The sequence below is a fragment of the Mustela nigripes genome, chromosome 18 (assembly GCF_022355385.1).
Source record: "Mustela nigripes isolate SB6536 chromosome 18, MUSNIG.SB6536, whole genome shotgun sequence".
NCBI lineage: Eukaryota > Metazoa > Chordata > Mammalia > Carnivora > Mustelidae > Mustela > Mustela nigripes.
The window spans coordinates 23,113,392-23,131,622 of NC_081574.1; the positions used below are offsets into that span (position 1 = coordinate 23,113,392).

The following is an 18,231-nucleotide window of genomic DNA, read 5'->3' on the forward strand; positions in this document are numbered from 1 at the left end:
GAAGAGTTTCCATTGCATTAGATGTTTAGAGTATCATTCACAGACAGATGTGGTTGGTGGTAGAGCATTTGACTGTACAGACACATGTGGTTGCTGGAATTGTTGGGGTGCAAAAAGAAGGGGCAGGGAGACCAACGAGGAGGCTATGGAGCGAGGGATGACAGCAAAGAGGGGTGGCCTTGGTGCAGTCAGCAGGTAGACCAGGCAGGGCCTGGCGACTATGGGGAGTCGGGGAGAGGAGATGTAGACTGAACCCAGGCTCCGACACCCAGTAAGAGTGAAGTTGTCAACGTCGTGGAGTCCCCATGAAAAGGGATCTCCGTGGGGGCAGACCAGGCAGATTCAGCACTCCTGTGTGTGCTCCCCACAAGGAGACACATCCCATTATGGTGGTTCAAATGCTTGTCTTCACGGTATCCACTCCGTACGATAGCAATGAGGTCTCCACCGTCATAATAGCAAACACCTTGTAGACACATGTGGAAATAATCATCTAGTTTCCTCCCTCTACCAAGGAGAGAGCTTAAATCTAGAGAGGTGAACGGGAGTTGGGGGAGGAGTTGGGAGGTGGCGGCGGTGTTAGGACCCGAACCCTGGTCTCCCGTATTCCCAGGCAACTGTTCTCTCCACGGCACCCAAGGAGGAGCAACGTTGGCCCCAGAGCTGGTGATGGTAGGTGGAATTCTTGGTTCCTTGGGCATTAAGTGGCTGATGAATACTGGTTTGTGCTGAATTCGTTGCCTTCAGTGTTGAGGGAGAAGTCCCCTTCCTGTTATTTTGAATCAAGTTCGCTTGAATAGTAATGTTGGAATGAAGTGGGCTAGAGGTCTAGACCCTGCTGCTCACTGGGGGATTGTACCTGCAAGCTGCTTTGATCATAGGGGTCTGCAAGCTGGGAAACCTATCATAGGGGTCTGCAGAGGGGCTCATTAATGCTAAATTCTCCACCCCACCACAGCCCGCCTTCTGTGGACCTGCTATTGCTTCAGTCTCCTTCCCACACTACTCCCATAGCAAACTACCTTTCCAGCCTGGCCGGGTCTTGCTCTGTGCTTTGGTCCCCGCTCTCCCAAGAACTGGCCCAGGAATCCGAAAAGAGGCACACCTGCCCCCTCACTTCTCCTCTGCTTTCCAAAGTCGAGCCCTAGCCCGAGATTTCCCATCACTCCTCCAACCTGCACGATTTCTCACCCCTCTCAACTTCGCCACTCTTAGTAGCTTATATTACACCATGGAGCATTTGAGGATATTTTGGTTTGCCAAACTATTTCCTTTCACTTACGTCCTTGGCATGCTTTGAGAAGCATACGGAAGGGTTCATGGAGCACCAGTGAACCTCTCTGGGTTCCAACCTGAAGGCTGGGGAAGAGTTTGCTAGAACTGAGGAGCTTCCTGGGAGAATAGAGATAGTACTTTTAAAAGAAGCCCATGGTACTGATTTTGATTCAGAAGGAAAGATGTGTTAGTTTGTTTAAGATTTTATTTATTTATTTGACAGAGGGAGCACAAGCAGGGGGAGTGTGGACAGAGGGATAGGGAAAAGCAGGCTCCTGCTGAGCAGGGCTCCATCCCAGGACCCCAGGATCATGACCTAGCTGAAGGCAGATGCTTCAACCAAGCCACCCAGGCACCCCAGAAAGATATGTTGTATGTGTTGGGAGACCAGAGGCACTGATGCTATTACTTGGAACTGTTTTCTGGCACAGCCCCTCCCATACACCCAACTGAGTGTCCTGCACGGTAAGGGGACTTCTGAACAAAAAGGCCAGAGTTATTTCTCCAAAACCTCTGCTGGGAAACTAAGGAAGGAGCTGGCCTACTGTGGATCCCTCTAATGGAAGGCCGGCTTCCACATTTGGGAACCCCAGGATTTTAACATCTCATCAGCTGAAAAAATGCCGGTGCCCAGAAGAAACAGGGCTGGGTGCAGAGCCCCTTTCTGGCCAGATACGGAGGAACAGCAAAAACTGCTGAGGACAATGGTCTTGTTAGCCCAAGGGACAGACCTGGGAATAAAAAAAATAAAATATTTAGAGGGCACTTTTTACAGGGCATTCTGGCGCTGCCTGAGAGTGTTGGTGATACTTGGATAATTATGGTTAAATAAGACTCCATCCGTACCTACAGGATTACACGGGCCTCGTTGAAGTCAATAAACTTGGTGAACCGCCCAGGTGGAGAAATTCAAGAAATGACTGTTGTAATGGACATCTCGCCCTTAGCCCCTTCCTCTCCGCGCACGAAAAAGCGCCTCTCTCCACTGCTCCGCTAGGGGGCAGGAGAGGTCACATAACGTTGAATTAAAAAAAAGAAAAGAAAAACTCAACTTTTCCCCCAAACTGGTTTCCATCTCATGAAACCGAATCCTCCAGACGCCCTAGACGCCCGCCCCGACACGCCCCTCGCCCGCCGCCTCCCCCCTGCGCCCCTGCCTTTGCCCGGTGCTGTCGGCTGCTCCGCCGACCACGGTCCCGGCACCTCTGCCCGTGCGCCCTTTGCCCTGAAGATGAAGGTTTGGCTGTTGCTTGGTTTTCTGCTCCTGCACGAAGCGTTCGAGGAAAGTGAGTGACCCTGGGCGGGGACTACCCAGTTTGTGCCTTCATTTAGCTTTGATCCCCAACCAACACCCTCCCGCAGCCGACCGTCCTCCAGCCAGCTCCTTCTGTTAACTTTTGACCTTCCAAGGCTCGGCTTTGGCCCTGCCCGGTGCACCTGCCTCTTCTCTCCTCTCCACCTCGGGACTCCCCCGGGAACGATGGCCACGACCCCTTCCCTTAGGGTCCCTACTAGGAACGCACCGATGCTCCTGGAAAGCCCTTGGCGGGCAACCCGAGCATCCCCCGCCAGCGCCTGGTCCAGCCCCAGTGTCAACGTGTCTTTCTGGGAGGCGGCGGCCGGAGCAGGGAGCGGTGGCTCGCTGCCACTTCTGCGCGCGCGCCTTCTCCCCGGATCTCCGCTTCTGAGGATCCCAGCAAGGCGATTGCTGATTCTTCAGCAAAATTCGAAGTGTCCTCCTCCTCCCGCGGCAGTCCTTGATTTATTTTCGTATACCACCCTGGGGTTGAATCTTGCAAGATTTCCTTAATCAAAAAATCCAGCCGCTGTTAGCACTTCTTAACTGATAGGGAAAAGATAAAGAAAATGCATTTTTGTATAGCATAGGGGCTCCCTAGTGCCTCTTGGACTTTTTTTTGAGTGTGGGCTTCCCCTGGGCTTACCCCGTTGTTTAGACTCACAACCAGGGTCAGGCTTTATTTGTGTGTCGGTGTCTGTGTGTCTGTGTGTATGTATTCTTGTATCTATGTTGATATATGACTTTAGATTTTTGTTGGGTTGGCCCCATTATTTATTCAAACAGTGTTATTTACAGGTATAGTACATTTGGCCCTTGGTACATCCTGGTATCCTGGAACCTCCCTCAGAATTCCTCCGCTACAGCCGCGATTTTTGCTTAGTTTTACTTGAAAGCAGCTTTTGCTATTATGCAACCTCACTCTGGAATCACCTCAACCTGGCTCACATTTTATCCACTACTCAATCCTCAGCAGTTCCTGAATTTCCCGTGAAACTGGAGGCATTTGTGCCCCCCCCCCCCCAACCATATTCTAGTTTGTGAAGGCCAAGATGGTCCTGGGGCTTGAAGCTGAGGTGAGGACCCTCCTGCCCTAGAGACTTGCTGAATCAAAGCTGGGCAATGCTTCTGTCCCAGGAGCAAGGGGTACTCTGCCCAGAGAGGAGCTGGCATGAGGTCACATTGTAAAAATCACTATTAAGAGGCTCCTGGCAGGTCCTTGAATGTGACTGCTCAAGTGCCAGAAATGCAGAATCTGGTATCTTCTCTCTCTCTCTCTCTCTCTCTCTCTCTCTCTTTTTTTAACTAGGTCAGGAGATGGCCAGACAAAATAACTTACAATAGCCCATATGCTTGGTTATACAGTACACCCATGATGCCTCCCTCCAAGGGCCAGGAGGCAGGCCCGCCCACTACCTCCTGGGTCTTTCTCAGCCAGTATGTGTCCAGACCTCGGGGATGATTGCAAATAACTGCCTGAATCCGCTAGTCTCTATTTAAGCCCAATGTGATTCATAAAAACAAGAAACCTTGGCGAGACAGAGAAAGCTGAGCACAAAGGCTAGTTTACAAGAAATAATGGGTACATTTTAGGTGTGCTAATAGTACTGTAGCTTTGTTTTTAAAAAGTATATGTAGACTTGTGAGCAAGAAAATATTGAATCCATAATTAGAAAAGTATACCTGCTTCATTAAATTATGTAACTGGGTTTTTTTTTTAAAGATTTTATTTATTTGCCAGAGATCGAGAGAGTACACACAAGCAGGCAGAGAGGTAGGCAGGGGCAGCGAGAGAAGCAGGCTCCCCGCCGAGCAAGGAGCCCAATGTGGGATTCCATCCCAGGACCCTGGGATCATGACCTGAGCCGAAGGCAGAGGCTTAACCAACTGAGCCACCCAGGCGTCCCATGTTTTCTTAAACCCATTAAGAATAATTGTTTTTGGGGCGCCTGGGTGGCTCAGTGGTTAAAGCCTCTGCCTTAGGATCAGGTTATGATCTTAGGGTCCTGGGATCGAGCCCCGCATCGGGCTCTCTGCTCAGCAGGGAGCTTGCTTCCTCCTCTCTCTCTGCCTGCCTCTCTGCCTACTTGTGATCTCTCTCTGTCAAATAAATAAATAAAATCTTAAAAAAAAAAAAAGAATAATTGTTTTTGTTTTGAGTGATCACATGGCTGGCTGGGCCAGGAACCAGCCAAAGACGGATGTATATATAGAAGCCGTCCAGAGTCAGTCTGATGGGCAGGTTAGACCCAGGTGCACCCAGTCCATCGCAGAGCACACACCGCAGCCCCAAGGCCCATGACTTAGCTCAGGCCACTGCCTTTTGTTTTTCTGATCATTTCTAAAAAAAGGTCTTCTGATAGTAGAAGGTTACCCTGCGAGCACATATTGGTTCTACATCTGGTTCTACCCCAGTAATGTTTGCCTTGCCTAAATCTGAAATGCGTTGTTAACATCTTTAGAAGTAGTATAATCTTGTCTCATGAAGGATGATAGCCAGAAAGGCACCTGCAACTCAGGAGGCATGAAAGTGAGGGACTGAGACTGTAAACAGCTAGGACCCCCTTTAGAGTCAGGTCCGGCATCCAGCCCGGGATTGTCAGCATTTGTATGGAATCTGTCCCCACCGGGTTTCTTCATATGGTGCTGCTGTTCTTACATACTAGAGTATAAAAGCCCAAGCCCTTACTGGTTTTTCATTTACATAAATATTTACATAAATAGTTTTAATATATTTCATTTAGTTAATACATCCATAAAAATGGATTTGTTCCTGTTTTGTTGAATTTACCCCAGACCTTTGGTCAGTGCTAATGAATGTGATCTTCAGTCTCACATGGGCTTGTTTTGTATCCTGTGGAAGGTTCTGTCTCGGGGAGGACAGCAGGAATTTGTTGTGATACCAGGGCAAAATAGCCGACCATTAAGGCAGGGAGGGAGACACAGGCTCATGAATCTTCAATCAGGACTCTAGCATTTTGCATCTCCATGTATTCCTTGGAAAAGGAGTATAAAAATTAGCTCAGAAATCCTTATAATGAAAAAAGAATTATAAAAATCCTCACCATTTAGGAGTGCAAATAATGGTTCTAAGCACATGGGATCTTGGCCCATATGTTTGACATAAAAAATAATCTCCCATCCTTAGAGTCATAAACGAGAAAAGTTTGATGGCAACAGAGAGACTAGGTGATGGCCAGACGAGTGAGTCCTGAGGACCGATGCCTCTCCCTGGACAAGGTTGAGAGATCCCAACTCTGGTGCCCATAATCTAATGGGGAGGACAGTGAGTGGACCAACAAGAAAAGCTAAAAATAGCAGGAAGTGCTAAGCAGCATGAGGAATCCTAACCCGGACATATCCGTTCCCCAGGGCTGCTGAAACAAAGCACCACAGACCAGGTGGCTTAGGACAACAGAAGTTGAGTATCGCCCAGTTCCAGAAGCTAGCGGTCAGAAAGCAAGGTGTCGGCAGGACCAGCTGTGTCTGCAGCGCTGGGTCTCGTGGCGTCTTCCTGGCTCTTGCCAGTGGTGGCTGGCTGTCTTTTCTGCTGCTGGGCTTGTAGCTGAATCACCCCGATTGCCCCCTGTTGCCACGAGGTGCTCTGCATCCTATGTGTGTTTGAACTTCACGTGGCATTTCCCTCTGTGTGTGCCTCTCTTTTTTTTTTTTTTTTTTTTTAAGATTGATTTATGAGTGTGGCCAGTTGAGGGAGGGGCGGAGGGAGAGAGTCCTGAAGCAGCCTACCCACACCAAACGCCCCCCTCCACTGAGCCTGGAGGCTTGATCCCATGACACTGAGATCATGACCTGAGCTGAAATCAAGAGTTGGACGCTTAACTGACTGAGCCACCCACGCACGCCATGTGTCTTTTTATAAGAACAGCAGCATATTGGATCAGAGCCTTCCCTGAGGACCTCCTCTTAACTTGGTTACAACCACCAAGATCCTATTTCCAAAATAAGGTCACACTCTGCCCTACCACCGGGTAGGACTTCAGTGTACCTTTTGGTGGGCACAAGTCAACCTGTAACATAGGGTCAGAGGATAGAAGGTGCACGGAGCGGAGTGGGAGCATGGTTTGGATAGGCGAGTCAGAGGCCTGGCCAGAGAGATGACGCACAGGCAGCAAGTGTCAGGAAGAAGAGGTGTGCAGGGCAAGGCGGGGTGCGGGGAGGAGGGGTCTGGGGGTGGGGGAGCCCTGCAGCAGTTTCCAGGTGGTCCTGTGGCCCGTGTGGCCCGAGGACTGATAGGTGGGAGACAGGAACTGGCAAGCCTAGTAGAGCACAGGAAGACTCGGGGCTTTATTCTGAATTAGATGGAAGTCACTGGACTGCCTTGAGCAGAGGAGCGCCCCTGATGCGACTGAGGTTTTTAAAGGCAGGGGTGCTCAGGAGGAAGTTGGGAGCTTACACAGGAAGCGGTTTTAATAGTCCGTGTGCTAAGTGCCTTGGTCTGGTGTGGCTACTGTGGCCGTAGGCACTTCTCCCTATAGACGAGGATCGGGTTCTATGAAGCCGAAAGGATTTGTGGCTGGATTTGATGTGGCCCAGGAGAGAAAGGAAGAACCACGTGGGACTCTGAGGTTTTTATCCTGAGCCACTGTGTGAATAGAGTTGTCATAGTCAGGGAAAGGAGCCAGGCCGAAGGGGCCTCCGGAGGTCAGTTGGGACACGTTCGATTGGAGATGCCTGCTAGCTTTCCAAGTGGCCGTGCTGAGTAAGCGCCAGAATATTCAGATCTGGAGTTTCGAGGCAAAGTCAGGACAGGACCAGGCCAGCAGCTGGCAGCACAAAAACGCTGCTGGGACCCAGGAGGCTGTGTCAGGCCACTTAGAGATTGAGTGTCCTAAACGGCTGAGGTGAGCTGGAAGGAGTAAGCCCTTGGCACTTGGGTCATGCCAGAAAGGACGATGACACTGCCAAAGAGACTGAAAAGGAGTTGTGCGAGACGGAGGTAAAAACAAAATAGAAACCAAAAGCAAAGACGGCGCTGTGTTTGAGGACCCAGGCAAATAGAGTGCTTCAAGAACAGAGTGGTTATTTCACAATACATACCAATATCCGATCTTTAGGTCGTACACCTGAAACTAATATATCAATTACATTTTTTTAAATAAGAGCAATCAACACTATTCGAATGAACATTGTAAGGAATATTTCAAAGCCAGGTTTTTATTACTGAAATATAGTTAACATACATTAGTACATAAATGTCATGTGTAGGACGTGCTGATTCAATATTTACATTCATTATGACATGCTCACCGCTGTGACTCGAGTTACCATACAAACTTATTTCGATATTATTGACTCTATTCCCTAGGCTATACTTTGTGGCCCTGTGACTGACTCATTTTGGAACTGGAAGCTTGTACCTCCTGTTCTCCACCTCATTCCCCTGTTCCCTGCCCCCCACCCCTGCTTTGCTAACCTGTATTTCTTACATCGATGTGTTTCCTTCACTCTTGTTTTATTTGTTCATTTGTTTTTTAGGTTCTACATATAAGTGAAATCATATTTGTCTAACACTGTCTGACTTATGTCACTTAACATAATACACCCTAGTCCCATCCATGTTGTTGCAAATGGCAGAATCTCATTTTTTATGGCTGCGTACTATTTCATTGTTTTATATATGTGTGTGTATATATATGACATCTTGATATATATATAACATCTTTATACATTATATATATAATATATTTATATATATGTGTATATATATATATATATATATAAAACATCTTTATATATTCATCAATCAAAGGACACTCAGGTTGCTTCCATATCTTGCCTGTTATAATTAATATTGCAATGAAGGTAGAAATATATATATGTGTATATATCTATCTTAGAATTAGTATTTTAATTTTCTTATAAATACTGAGAAGTGGAATTGTTGTATCATATGGCATTTCTATTTTTAATATTTTGAGGAAGCTTCACACTGTCTTTTTTTATTAGCATATAATGTATTAGTCCTAGGGGTACAGGTCTGTGAATCGTCAGGCTTCCACACTTCACAGCACTCACCATAGTACATACTCTCCCCAATGTCCATAACCCAGCCATTCTATCCCTCCCCCAGCAGCCCTCAGTTTGTTTCCTGAGATTAAAGGTCTCTTAATGTTCCCCCACAACCCCCACTCTGCCTTTCAGATTTCTCATATCAGAGAGATCATATGATAATTGTCTTTCTCTGATTGACTAATTTTGTTGAGCATAATACCCTCTAGTTCCACCCACATCGTTGCAAATGGCAAGATCTTGGGGTTTTTTGATGGGTGCATAGTATTCCTGTGTGTGTGTGTGTGTGTGTGTGTGTGTGTGTGTGTATCACATTTTCTTTATCCATTCGTTGTCTGTTGATGGACATCTGGGTTCTTTCCATAGTTTGGCTATTGTGGACATTGCTGCTATAAACATGTGGGTTCACATGCCCCTTTGGATCACTACAGTTGTATCTTTAGGGTAAATACCCAGTAGTGCGATTGTTGGATTATAGAGTAGCTCTATTTTCAACTTTTTGAGGAACCTCCATACTGCTTTCCAGAGTGGTTGCGCCGGTTTGCATTTCCACCAACAGTGTAGGAGGGTTCCCGTTTCTCTACATCCTCGCCAGCATCTGTCATTTACTGACTTGTTGATTTTAGTCATTCTGACTGGTGTGAGGTGGTATCTCCTTGTGGTTTCGATTTGTATTTCCCTGGTACCAAGTGATGTGGAGCACTTTTTCATGAGTCTGTTCACCATTTGGATGTCTTCTTTGCCAGAATATCTATGTCTTCTGTTCATGTCTTGATTAGATCATTCTTTGGGTGTTGAGTTTGCTAAGCTCTTTATAGATTTTGGATACTAGCTCTTTATCTGATATGTCATTTGTGAATATCTTCTCCCATTCTGTCAGTTGTCTTGTGGTTTTGTTGACTGTTTCCTTTGCTGTGCAAAAGCTTTTGATCTTGATGAAATCCCAATAGTTCATTTCTGCCCTTGCTTCCCTTGCCTTTGGCGATGTTTCTAGGAAGAAGTTGTTACAGCTGAGGTCGAAGAGGTGGCTGCCTGTGTTCTCCTCAAGGATTTGGATGGATTCCTGTCTCACATTGTGGTCCTTCATCCATTTTGAGTCTATTTTTGTGTGTGATGTAAGGAAATGGTCCAGTTTCATTCTTCTGCATGTGGCTGTCCAATTTTCCCAACACCATTTGTTGAAGAGACTGTCTTTTTTCCCATTGGACATTCTTTCCTGCTTTGTCAAAGATTAGTTCACCATAAAGTTGAGGGTCCATTTCTGGGCTCTCTATTCTGTTCCACTGATCTGTCTGTCTGTTTTTGTGCCAGTGCCATACTGTCTTGATGATGACAGCTTTGTAATAAAGCTTAAAGTCTGGAATTGTGATGCTGCCAACTTTGGTTTTCTTTCTCTTTTTAAAAATTTATTTATTTTCAGCATAACAGTATCATTATTTTTTCACCACACCCAGTGCTCCATGCAATACGTGCCCTCTATAATACCCACCACCTGGTACCCCGACCTCCCACCCCCCACCCCGCCACTTCAAACCCCTCAGATTGTTTTTCAGAGTCCGTAGTCTCTCATGATTCACTTCCCCTTCCAATTTACCCCAACCCCCTTCTCTCTAACTCCCCATGTCCTCCATGCTTTTTGTTATGCTCCACAAATAAGTGAAACCATATGATAATTGACTCTCTCTGCTTGACTTTTTCACTCAGCATAATCTCTTCCAGTCCTGTTCATGTTGCTACAGAAGTTGAGTATTCGTTCTTTCTGATGGAGGCATAATACTCTATAGTGTATATGGACCACATCTTCCTTATCCATTCATCCATTGAAGGGCATCTTGGTTCTTTCCACAGTTTGGCGACCGTGGCCATTGCTGCTATAAAAACATTGGGGTACAGATGGCCCTTCTTTTCACTACATCTGTATCTTTGGGGTAAATACCCAGGAGTGCAATGGCAGGGTCATAGGGAAGTTCTATTTTTAATTTCTTGAGGAATCTCCACACTGTTCTCCAAAGAGGCTGCACCAACTTGCATTCCCACCAACAGTGGAAGAGGATTTCTCTTTCTCCACATCCTCTCCAACACATGTTGTTTCCTGTCTTGCTAATTTTGGCCATTCTAACTGGTGTAAGGTGATTATCTCAATGTGGTTTTAATTTGAATCTCCCTGATGGCTAGTGATGATGAATATTTTTTCATGTGTCTGATAGCCATTTGTATGTCTTTATTGGAGAAGTGTCTGTCCATATCTTCTGCCCATTTTTTGATATGATTGTCTTTTTCAACATTCTTCTGGCTATTAGAGGTCTTTTCTGGTTCCATACAAATTTTAGGATTATTTGTTCCATTTCTTTGAAAAAAAAAAAAAGGATGGTATTTTGATAGGGATTGCATTAAATGTGTAGATTACTTTAGGTAGCATAGACACTTTCACAATATTTGTTCTTCCAATCCATGAGCATGAATGTTTTTCCATTTCTTTGTGTCTTCCTCAATTTCTTTCACAAGTACTTTATAGTTTTCTGAGTATAGATTCTTTGCCTCTTTGGTTAGGTTTATTCCTAGGTATCTTATGGTTTTGGGTGCAATTGTAAATGGGATTGACTCCTTAATTTCTCTTTCTTCTGTCTTGTTGTTGGTGTAAAGAAATGCAACTGATTTCTGGGCATTGATTTTATATCCTGACACTTTACTGAATTCCTATACAAGTTCTAGCAGATTTGGAGTGAAGTCTTCTGGGTTTTCCACATATAGTGTCTTATCATCTGCAAAGAGTGATAGTTTGACTTCTTTTTTGCTGATTTGGATGCCTTTAATTTTTTTGTTGTCTGATTCCTGAGGCTAGGACTTCTAGTACTATGTTGAATAGCAGTGGTGATAGTGGACATCCCTACCCTGACCTTAGGGGAGACGCTCTCAGTTTTTTCCCCATTGAGAATGGTATTTGCTATGGGTTTTTCATAGATGGCTTTGATGATATTGAGGTATGTACCCTTCGTCTCTATAGTTTGCAGAGTTTTGATCAGGAAAGGATTCTGTATTTTGTCAAATGCTTTGTCACTAAGAATTGCTGCTCTTCTTCTCTTAGATCTCCTGTTGGATTTGTGGATGTTTGCAATGGTTTGATAAGCTATCTAGCTGCTCTCCTGCTACCCGATGTCATCTCAGAGTGCTACTTCTCTGCCATCTTGACTCCTCCCCCAATCATATGGTTTTTATCGTTTATTTTGTTAATGTGGTATATCATGTTGATTGATTTGCAGATACTGACCCATCCTTGATTCAAGGGAATAAATAATTCCTATTGCATTGTGATGTATAATACTTTTAATGTATTGTTGACTGTGGTTTGCTAATATTTTTGGAGGATTTTTGCATCCATGTTCATGAGGAATATTTGCTTGTAATTTTCCTTTTTTGTAGTGTTTGTCTGGTCTTGGTATCAGAGTAATAGTTTCCTCATAGAATGAATTTGGAAGCAATCCTTCTTCAGTATTTTGGAATAGTTTGAGAAGGTTAGGTATTAACACTTCTTTTAAATGTTTGGTAGAATTTACCAGTGAAACAATCTGGTTCTAACTTTTGTTCTTGAGATTTTTTGGTTACTCATCCAATCTAATGATTAGTAATCAGTCTGTTCAGATTTTCTCTTTCTTCTTGTTTCATTCTTAGAAGATTTTATATTTCTAGGAATTCTTGCATTTCTTTTAGGTTGTACAATTTGTTGGTGTGTCATTTCTCATAGTAGTCTCTTGTGATTATTTTTATATCTATTGTGTTGGTTGTAACTTCTCTTTAATTCTGATTTTCTTTATTTGGGTCCTGTTTCTTTTCTTCATGTGTCTGGCTGAAGGCTTATTAATTTTCTTTATCTTTTCAAAGAACCAGTTTTCATTTCATCAATATTCTTCTGTATTTTTTTTTTTTAGTCTTTTATTTGCTTTTCACCTGATCATTGTTATTTCCTTCCTTCTACTAACTTTGGGCTCCCCGCCCGCCACCCAAGCCCTTTAGGTCTAAAGTTAGATTTGAGACTTCTCTTGCTTCTTGAGTTAGGTCTCTATCTCTATAAACTTAGAACAGTTTTCGTGCATCCCATAGATTTTGGAAAACTGTGTTTCCATCTCTATTTGTCTCTAGGTATTTTTTATTTCTTTTATTTCTTCAATGGCCCATTAGTTGGCTAATAAAATTTTGTTTGGCCTCCATATGCTTGTGTTTTCTTCTAGGGTTTTTTTCCCCCCTCATAATTGATTTCCAGTTTCATTTTCTTGGGGTCAGAAAAGATGTTTGATATGATTTCAGTCTTCTTAAATTTACTGAAACTTGTTTTGTGGCCTCACATGCGATCTGTCCTGGTGAATCTTCTATATGCACTTGTAAAGAATGTGTTTTCTGTTGTTTTGGTATGTAATGTTCTGTATATATTTGTCTGTCTAATGTATTCCTCAAAGTCACTGATGCCTTATTGATTTTCTGTCTGGATGATCATTGATAGAAGTGGGAGTTTTAGTCCCCTATTCTTGCTGTATTACTGTGAAATTCTCTATGTCTGTTAAAATTTGCTTTTGTATTTAGTGCTCCCATGTTGTGTGCATGGATATTTAAAAGTGTTTATACCTTCCAGCTGGATTGATGCTTTTATCAGTATATAATATCCTTCTTTGCCATTTTTACAATCTTCATTTTAAAGTTATCTTTTGTCTGGGAGCCCCTGGGTGACTCAGTCACCTAAGCATCTAACTCTTGATTTCAGCTGGGGTCATAATCTCAGGGTGATGAGCATGGAGTCTGTTTAGGAATCTCTCTCTCCCTCTACCCTCCCTTCCCAATTCATACTCACTCCCTCTCTCTGAAATAAATAAACAAACAAACAAACTCTTTTGTCTGGTATAAATATTTTTACCCCAGGTATTTTTTTTTAATCTCCATTTGTATGGATAATCTGTTTTTATCCCTTCACTTTTGGTTGGTGTGTGTGTCTTTACCTCTGAACTAAGTCTCTTATATTCAGTATAAAGATGGGTCTTGTTTTTTAAATTATCACTTACCCTATGTCTTTTGATTGGAGCACTTACCAACATTTAAAGTAATTATTGACATATATACTTACAGTGTTTTGTGCATTGTTTTCTCGTTGCTTTTATAGTTCTCTTTTCCCTTTCTCATCCATTGCTCTCTTGTGACTTGATGACTTCCTTTAGTGCTATGTTTAGAAATCTCTCTCACTCTTTTGTAAAATTTTTCTAGGTTTTTTGTTTCTGGCTACCATGAAGTTTATATATAACATCCTATGTATATAGCAATCTATTTTAAGTTAATTGTTGCTTAAGTTTGAACACATTTTAAAGGCACTATGATATATTTTTACCTTTCCCATGTTTTACATATGTGACATCATATTACATTTTTTTGGTATGTGTATCCATTAAATAAATATTGTAGATACAGTTGATTTTACCACTTCTGTCTTTTTTTTTAAATCTTATTTAATTTATTTGACAGAAATCACAAGTAGGCAGAGCAGCAAGCAGAGAGAGAATGGGAAGCAGGCTCCCACTAAGCAGAGAGCCTAATGCGGGGCTCGATCCCAGGACCCTGAGATCATGACCTGAGCTGAAGGCAGAGGCTTAACCCACTGAGCCACCCAGGCGCCCCACTACTTTTGTCTTTTAACCTTCACAAGAGCTTCATAGGTGGTTGGTCCACTTCCTTTACTCCATTTGCTTTTACTAGTGAGATTTTTTTCTTTCACAATTTTCTTCCACTTATTTTTCCTCTTAAATAGTCCCTTTAACATTTCTTATAAGGTCAGTTTAGTGGTGATGAACCCTTTTAACTTTTGTTTGTCTGGGAAAATTGACCTCTTTTTCAATTTTGAATGATAATCTTGTGGGGTAGAGTATTCTTGATTATAGTTTTTTTCTTTTGGCACTTAGAATATATTATAACACTCCCTTCTGGCCCGTGAGGTTTCAGCTCAAAACCCTACTGTTTTGTGTGTTCCCTTGTACACAACTAGTTGCTTTTCTCTTGCTGTTTCAAGATTCTATATCTTTAATTTTTGATATTCAATTGTAATGTGTCTTAGTATGGGTATCTTTGGGTTCATCTTGTTTCAGGCTTTCTGTGCTTCTTGAAATTGAATGTCTGTTTCTTTCTCCAGGTTAGGAATGTTTTCAGCCATTATTTTTCAAATAAATCTTCAGTCCTTTTCTGTCTTCTGGCAACTCTATAATGCAAATGTTACTATGCTTAATGTTGTCCTGGAGATTCCTTAAGCTATTGTCATTTTTTTAATCTTGTGTGTTATTCCCAGTACCCTGTCTTCCAGATCATGGATCCACTTTTCTGCATTTTCTGATCTGCTATTGATTCCCTTTAGGGTATTTTTTATGTCCGTTATTATATTCTCCAATTCTGATTGGTTCTTTTTAATATTTTCTTTCTCTTTGTTGAAGTTCCCACTGTTTTCATCCATTCTTTCCCTGAATCCAGTGAGCATCTTTATGACCTTGACTTTGACCTCTTTATCAGATAGAGTGCTTATATCTTCATTTTGTTTAGTTCTATTTGAGGATTTGTCTTGTTCTTTTGTTTGGAATATATTCCTCTGTCTCCTCATTCTCTCATTCTCTATGTTTGTTTCTATGTTTTAGGGAGAGGAGCTACATCTTCCAGCCTTGAAGAATATTGTGTCATGTAAAGGGTGTCCAGTGAGGCCTGGAAGTGCAGTCCTTCTTGGTCATCAGAACCAGACATTCCAGGGTCACCTTGTGTGGGCTGCATGTGCCTTCCTGCTGTGGCTGGAACACAGCTGCTGTGGGCATACTTTTGGGTGAGGCTAGTCATGTGGGAGCCACTTTGGGGGTGCACTGCTCCTAGCAGAGGTCAGCGACCTGATGGAGTTAGGCAGGAGCTGTCAAAGTAACAACCTATTCCTTGAGTAGAAGTGTTTCTTCTTAGAAATTGCTATTTTAAGAAAATGATACTTTAATAAATGGTAAGAGGGTATTTTGGAGTGAGTCTCTCAAAGAGAGTAGGGGAAGGAAAGCCTCTCATCTTTGTATTTTCTTCTCCCAAGTGTCATTGCTTTCTTACCTTCTCAACGTTGTTCTTGGCAAAGTGTATGTATTCTTGTGGGGTGTTCCATGAGGAACCAAAAAATTAGAGTAGGGCATGTTCATCACTTTATATAACTCACTAAGGAAGCCCTAAGCTCCTCAGCCAATTTACGGTGTAGTTATTTTCATGCAATCCTCATGTCGGACTTTTACCCTTAACTGTCCATGAGAAGAAAAAGGCAAACAGCTACAGATCTTTATATTAATGACAGTATTCATATATAGTCTTCCTTTGAGCAGATGTCAATGATTCTGCTAGTGAATTTGTTTTTTTTTTTAACTTCTCCAACATAATTCTAGTCTATAGAATTACAGAGGTTAATAGTTAAATTACTTTTATTAAGGGGTGATTGCAATCCTCAATTAGTGCCAAAAGGTTACAGTCCTTTGTCTTGTTTACTTCTTATTTTATAACATTTATTCATTTATTTTGGAGACAGGCTTTTGACCAGTGTCTCTTCACTTAGGGATTCTAATGTATGCCTTGGAAAAGCATACCCAGCCCTTCCAGGAAGGTTGTACTCGCCTCCCTGGCATCATGTTCTGTTTGATTTGGAACTTCTTGTCAAAGCCTGGGGCATATCACACAAAGAAACCATTTAGACAGGGTGTTATGCATGAGATTTTGGTGGGGAGAGGGGGGCGGGGAGAAGAAGAAGAAAAAGAAAAGAAACTGTTACAATATGGGGCAGGGAGAAGAAAAAGAAAAAGAAAAGAAACTGTTACAATATTCTAATCTTTTAAGTGACTCAAGAGACAACAGCATGAACCAGGGAAGACTCTAGACCTGACATCCAAGGATCTGTTTCTTAGATAACTTCTTAGTAACCTGCAGTGAGCTACTTGGCATCTGTGCTCAGTTATTTCACCTGTAAATTAGGAAGAATATTAGCTTCATTGCTTCCATTACAAATTTATCATGGAGATCACCGTGAGACGTTATCACAAGACAACCACAAAATAGCAAGTAGCACTTACCTAGCACTTACTTATTATGGGCCAGACAATATTTTCAGTGTGTTAAGTGTATTAACTCATGTAATCTTCCACAAGTATTGATAAGATAGTCATTGTTAACCTATAATTCTCAATTTATAGATGAACGAACAGAGAGAGGGTAGGTAACATCCTGCTGTGACATAGCTAGTAAGTGGCAGTCAGGATCTGAAGTCAATAATGATATTTAATGATGTGTGAATTTTATCACTTATTTCTCTATAAAACATACTACTATGCTATCATCTCAAAAACACAATGGTAATGGGCTTTTGCTTTTATTTATCTGTAATATAAATTTTTCAGATCTTTGGAAAATAATTTACATAGGTAGAAAAGTCATGTTCTTTAAGAAGTTAGACATGGAGTTTGGGAATCACTCAATCCCAGGTCTGTCTGTATGCCTTATGGGGTCAGGAAGCTGGCTCTTGTAACTTAGTGTCACTGTTATCAGACCTTGGACCAATTCCATCATCAGGTAGGTGGACCAACTATACAGTTAGATCAGTTGCTATGTCCATTTGTTGAACAAGTCAAATTACTTTGCAGGGATAATACCACATTTGGATGCATAATATCCCTTATTAGTTTCCTGAGAAACAGAGTCCCATAGGATCTGAGAGGCTAGAAGTCAGGTGAGTTGCACTGTTTGTCTAAATTCCATAGGATTTACAGCCAGTTGTGGTCATTTTTGATACCCTGGATTCCTGTTCCATGATAAAGAAAACACATCAAATTCGACGTTAGCTCAGAAGTCCATGAATCCCATAGGCACAGTGCGTTCGAAATGCCTGCAAAGCACCGATGACAGACATTCTCATGGTACTACGGAATGTGCTACCCTAAGTCAAGTGCGGTGATTTTCCCTCTGTTGCAAAACTGAGACTTAAGTTCACAACTGACGTTGCTGGATGAGTGCACTCCTGTTGAGTTGACATGTTCCCGGTGGTTACAGAGCTTCTCCTTCTAGAAGGCTGGGGAAATAATGTGCATGTGTGCCACTGCCCACCCTCCTCTGTCATTAGAACTTTGGAGGTAAATAAGGCAAATGTGCAGGATCAGGGGACGTCTTGGTGAACAGCAGGTTCAGCAGCAGGCATTGGAGACTCACCTTGGAGTCTGGGGCTCAAGGACACAACTGTGCTCTCTGGAAGGACTGAAGAAGCTCAGCAGGGCCCATGACCCAGAGCAGCTAGAGTAGCGGAAGGATGGGAAATAATAAGAGACTCAGACCTAGGGAAAGAAGGAAGGGTCTCAACGGGTCCCGAAGCCATGGAAAAGAACAGGGCTCAGACAGCAAGACATATAAGCCCAAAGAAGGCAGCAGGCTGAAGAGTTGATGTTGATGGATACTGGGATCAGAGTGGGGTTGGTTCCAGCGTCTGGGCTCAGCTGAACTAAAAGCGGAATCGGAATGGCTCCTGTTTCAAAGGGCACAGGGCAATATGCAAAGGAAGCCAAGCTTACTATTAAGCGGTTGAGTCCAGAGCAGCTACATTTTTAGAGCCTTAA

General features: G+C 43.0%; 1 protein-coding gene across 1 annotated transcript in view; it reads left to right on the forward strand.

The window, feature by feature from the left end:
- The first annotated feature begins 2,339 nt into the window (after nucleotides 1-2,339).
- The window catches only part of PDGFRL (platelet derived growth factor receptor like), a 68,160-nt gene continuing 52,268 nt past the window's right edge, over nucleotides 2,340-18,231 (forward strand). Inside the window, exon 1 of the mRNA XM_059384393.1 lies at nucleotides 2,340-2,561. Within this exon, the coding sequence (XP_059240376.1) occupies nucleotides 2,354-2,561 (208 nt within the window). The 5' untranslated portion in view covers nucleotides 2,340-2,353. The remainder of the gene's footprint in view (nucleotides 2,562-18,231) is intronic.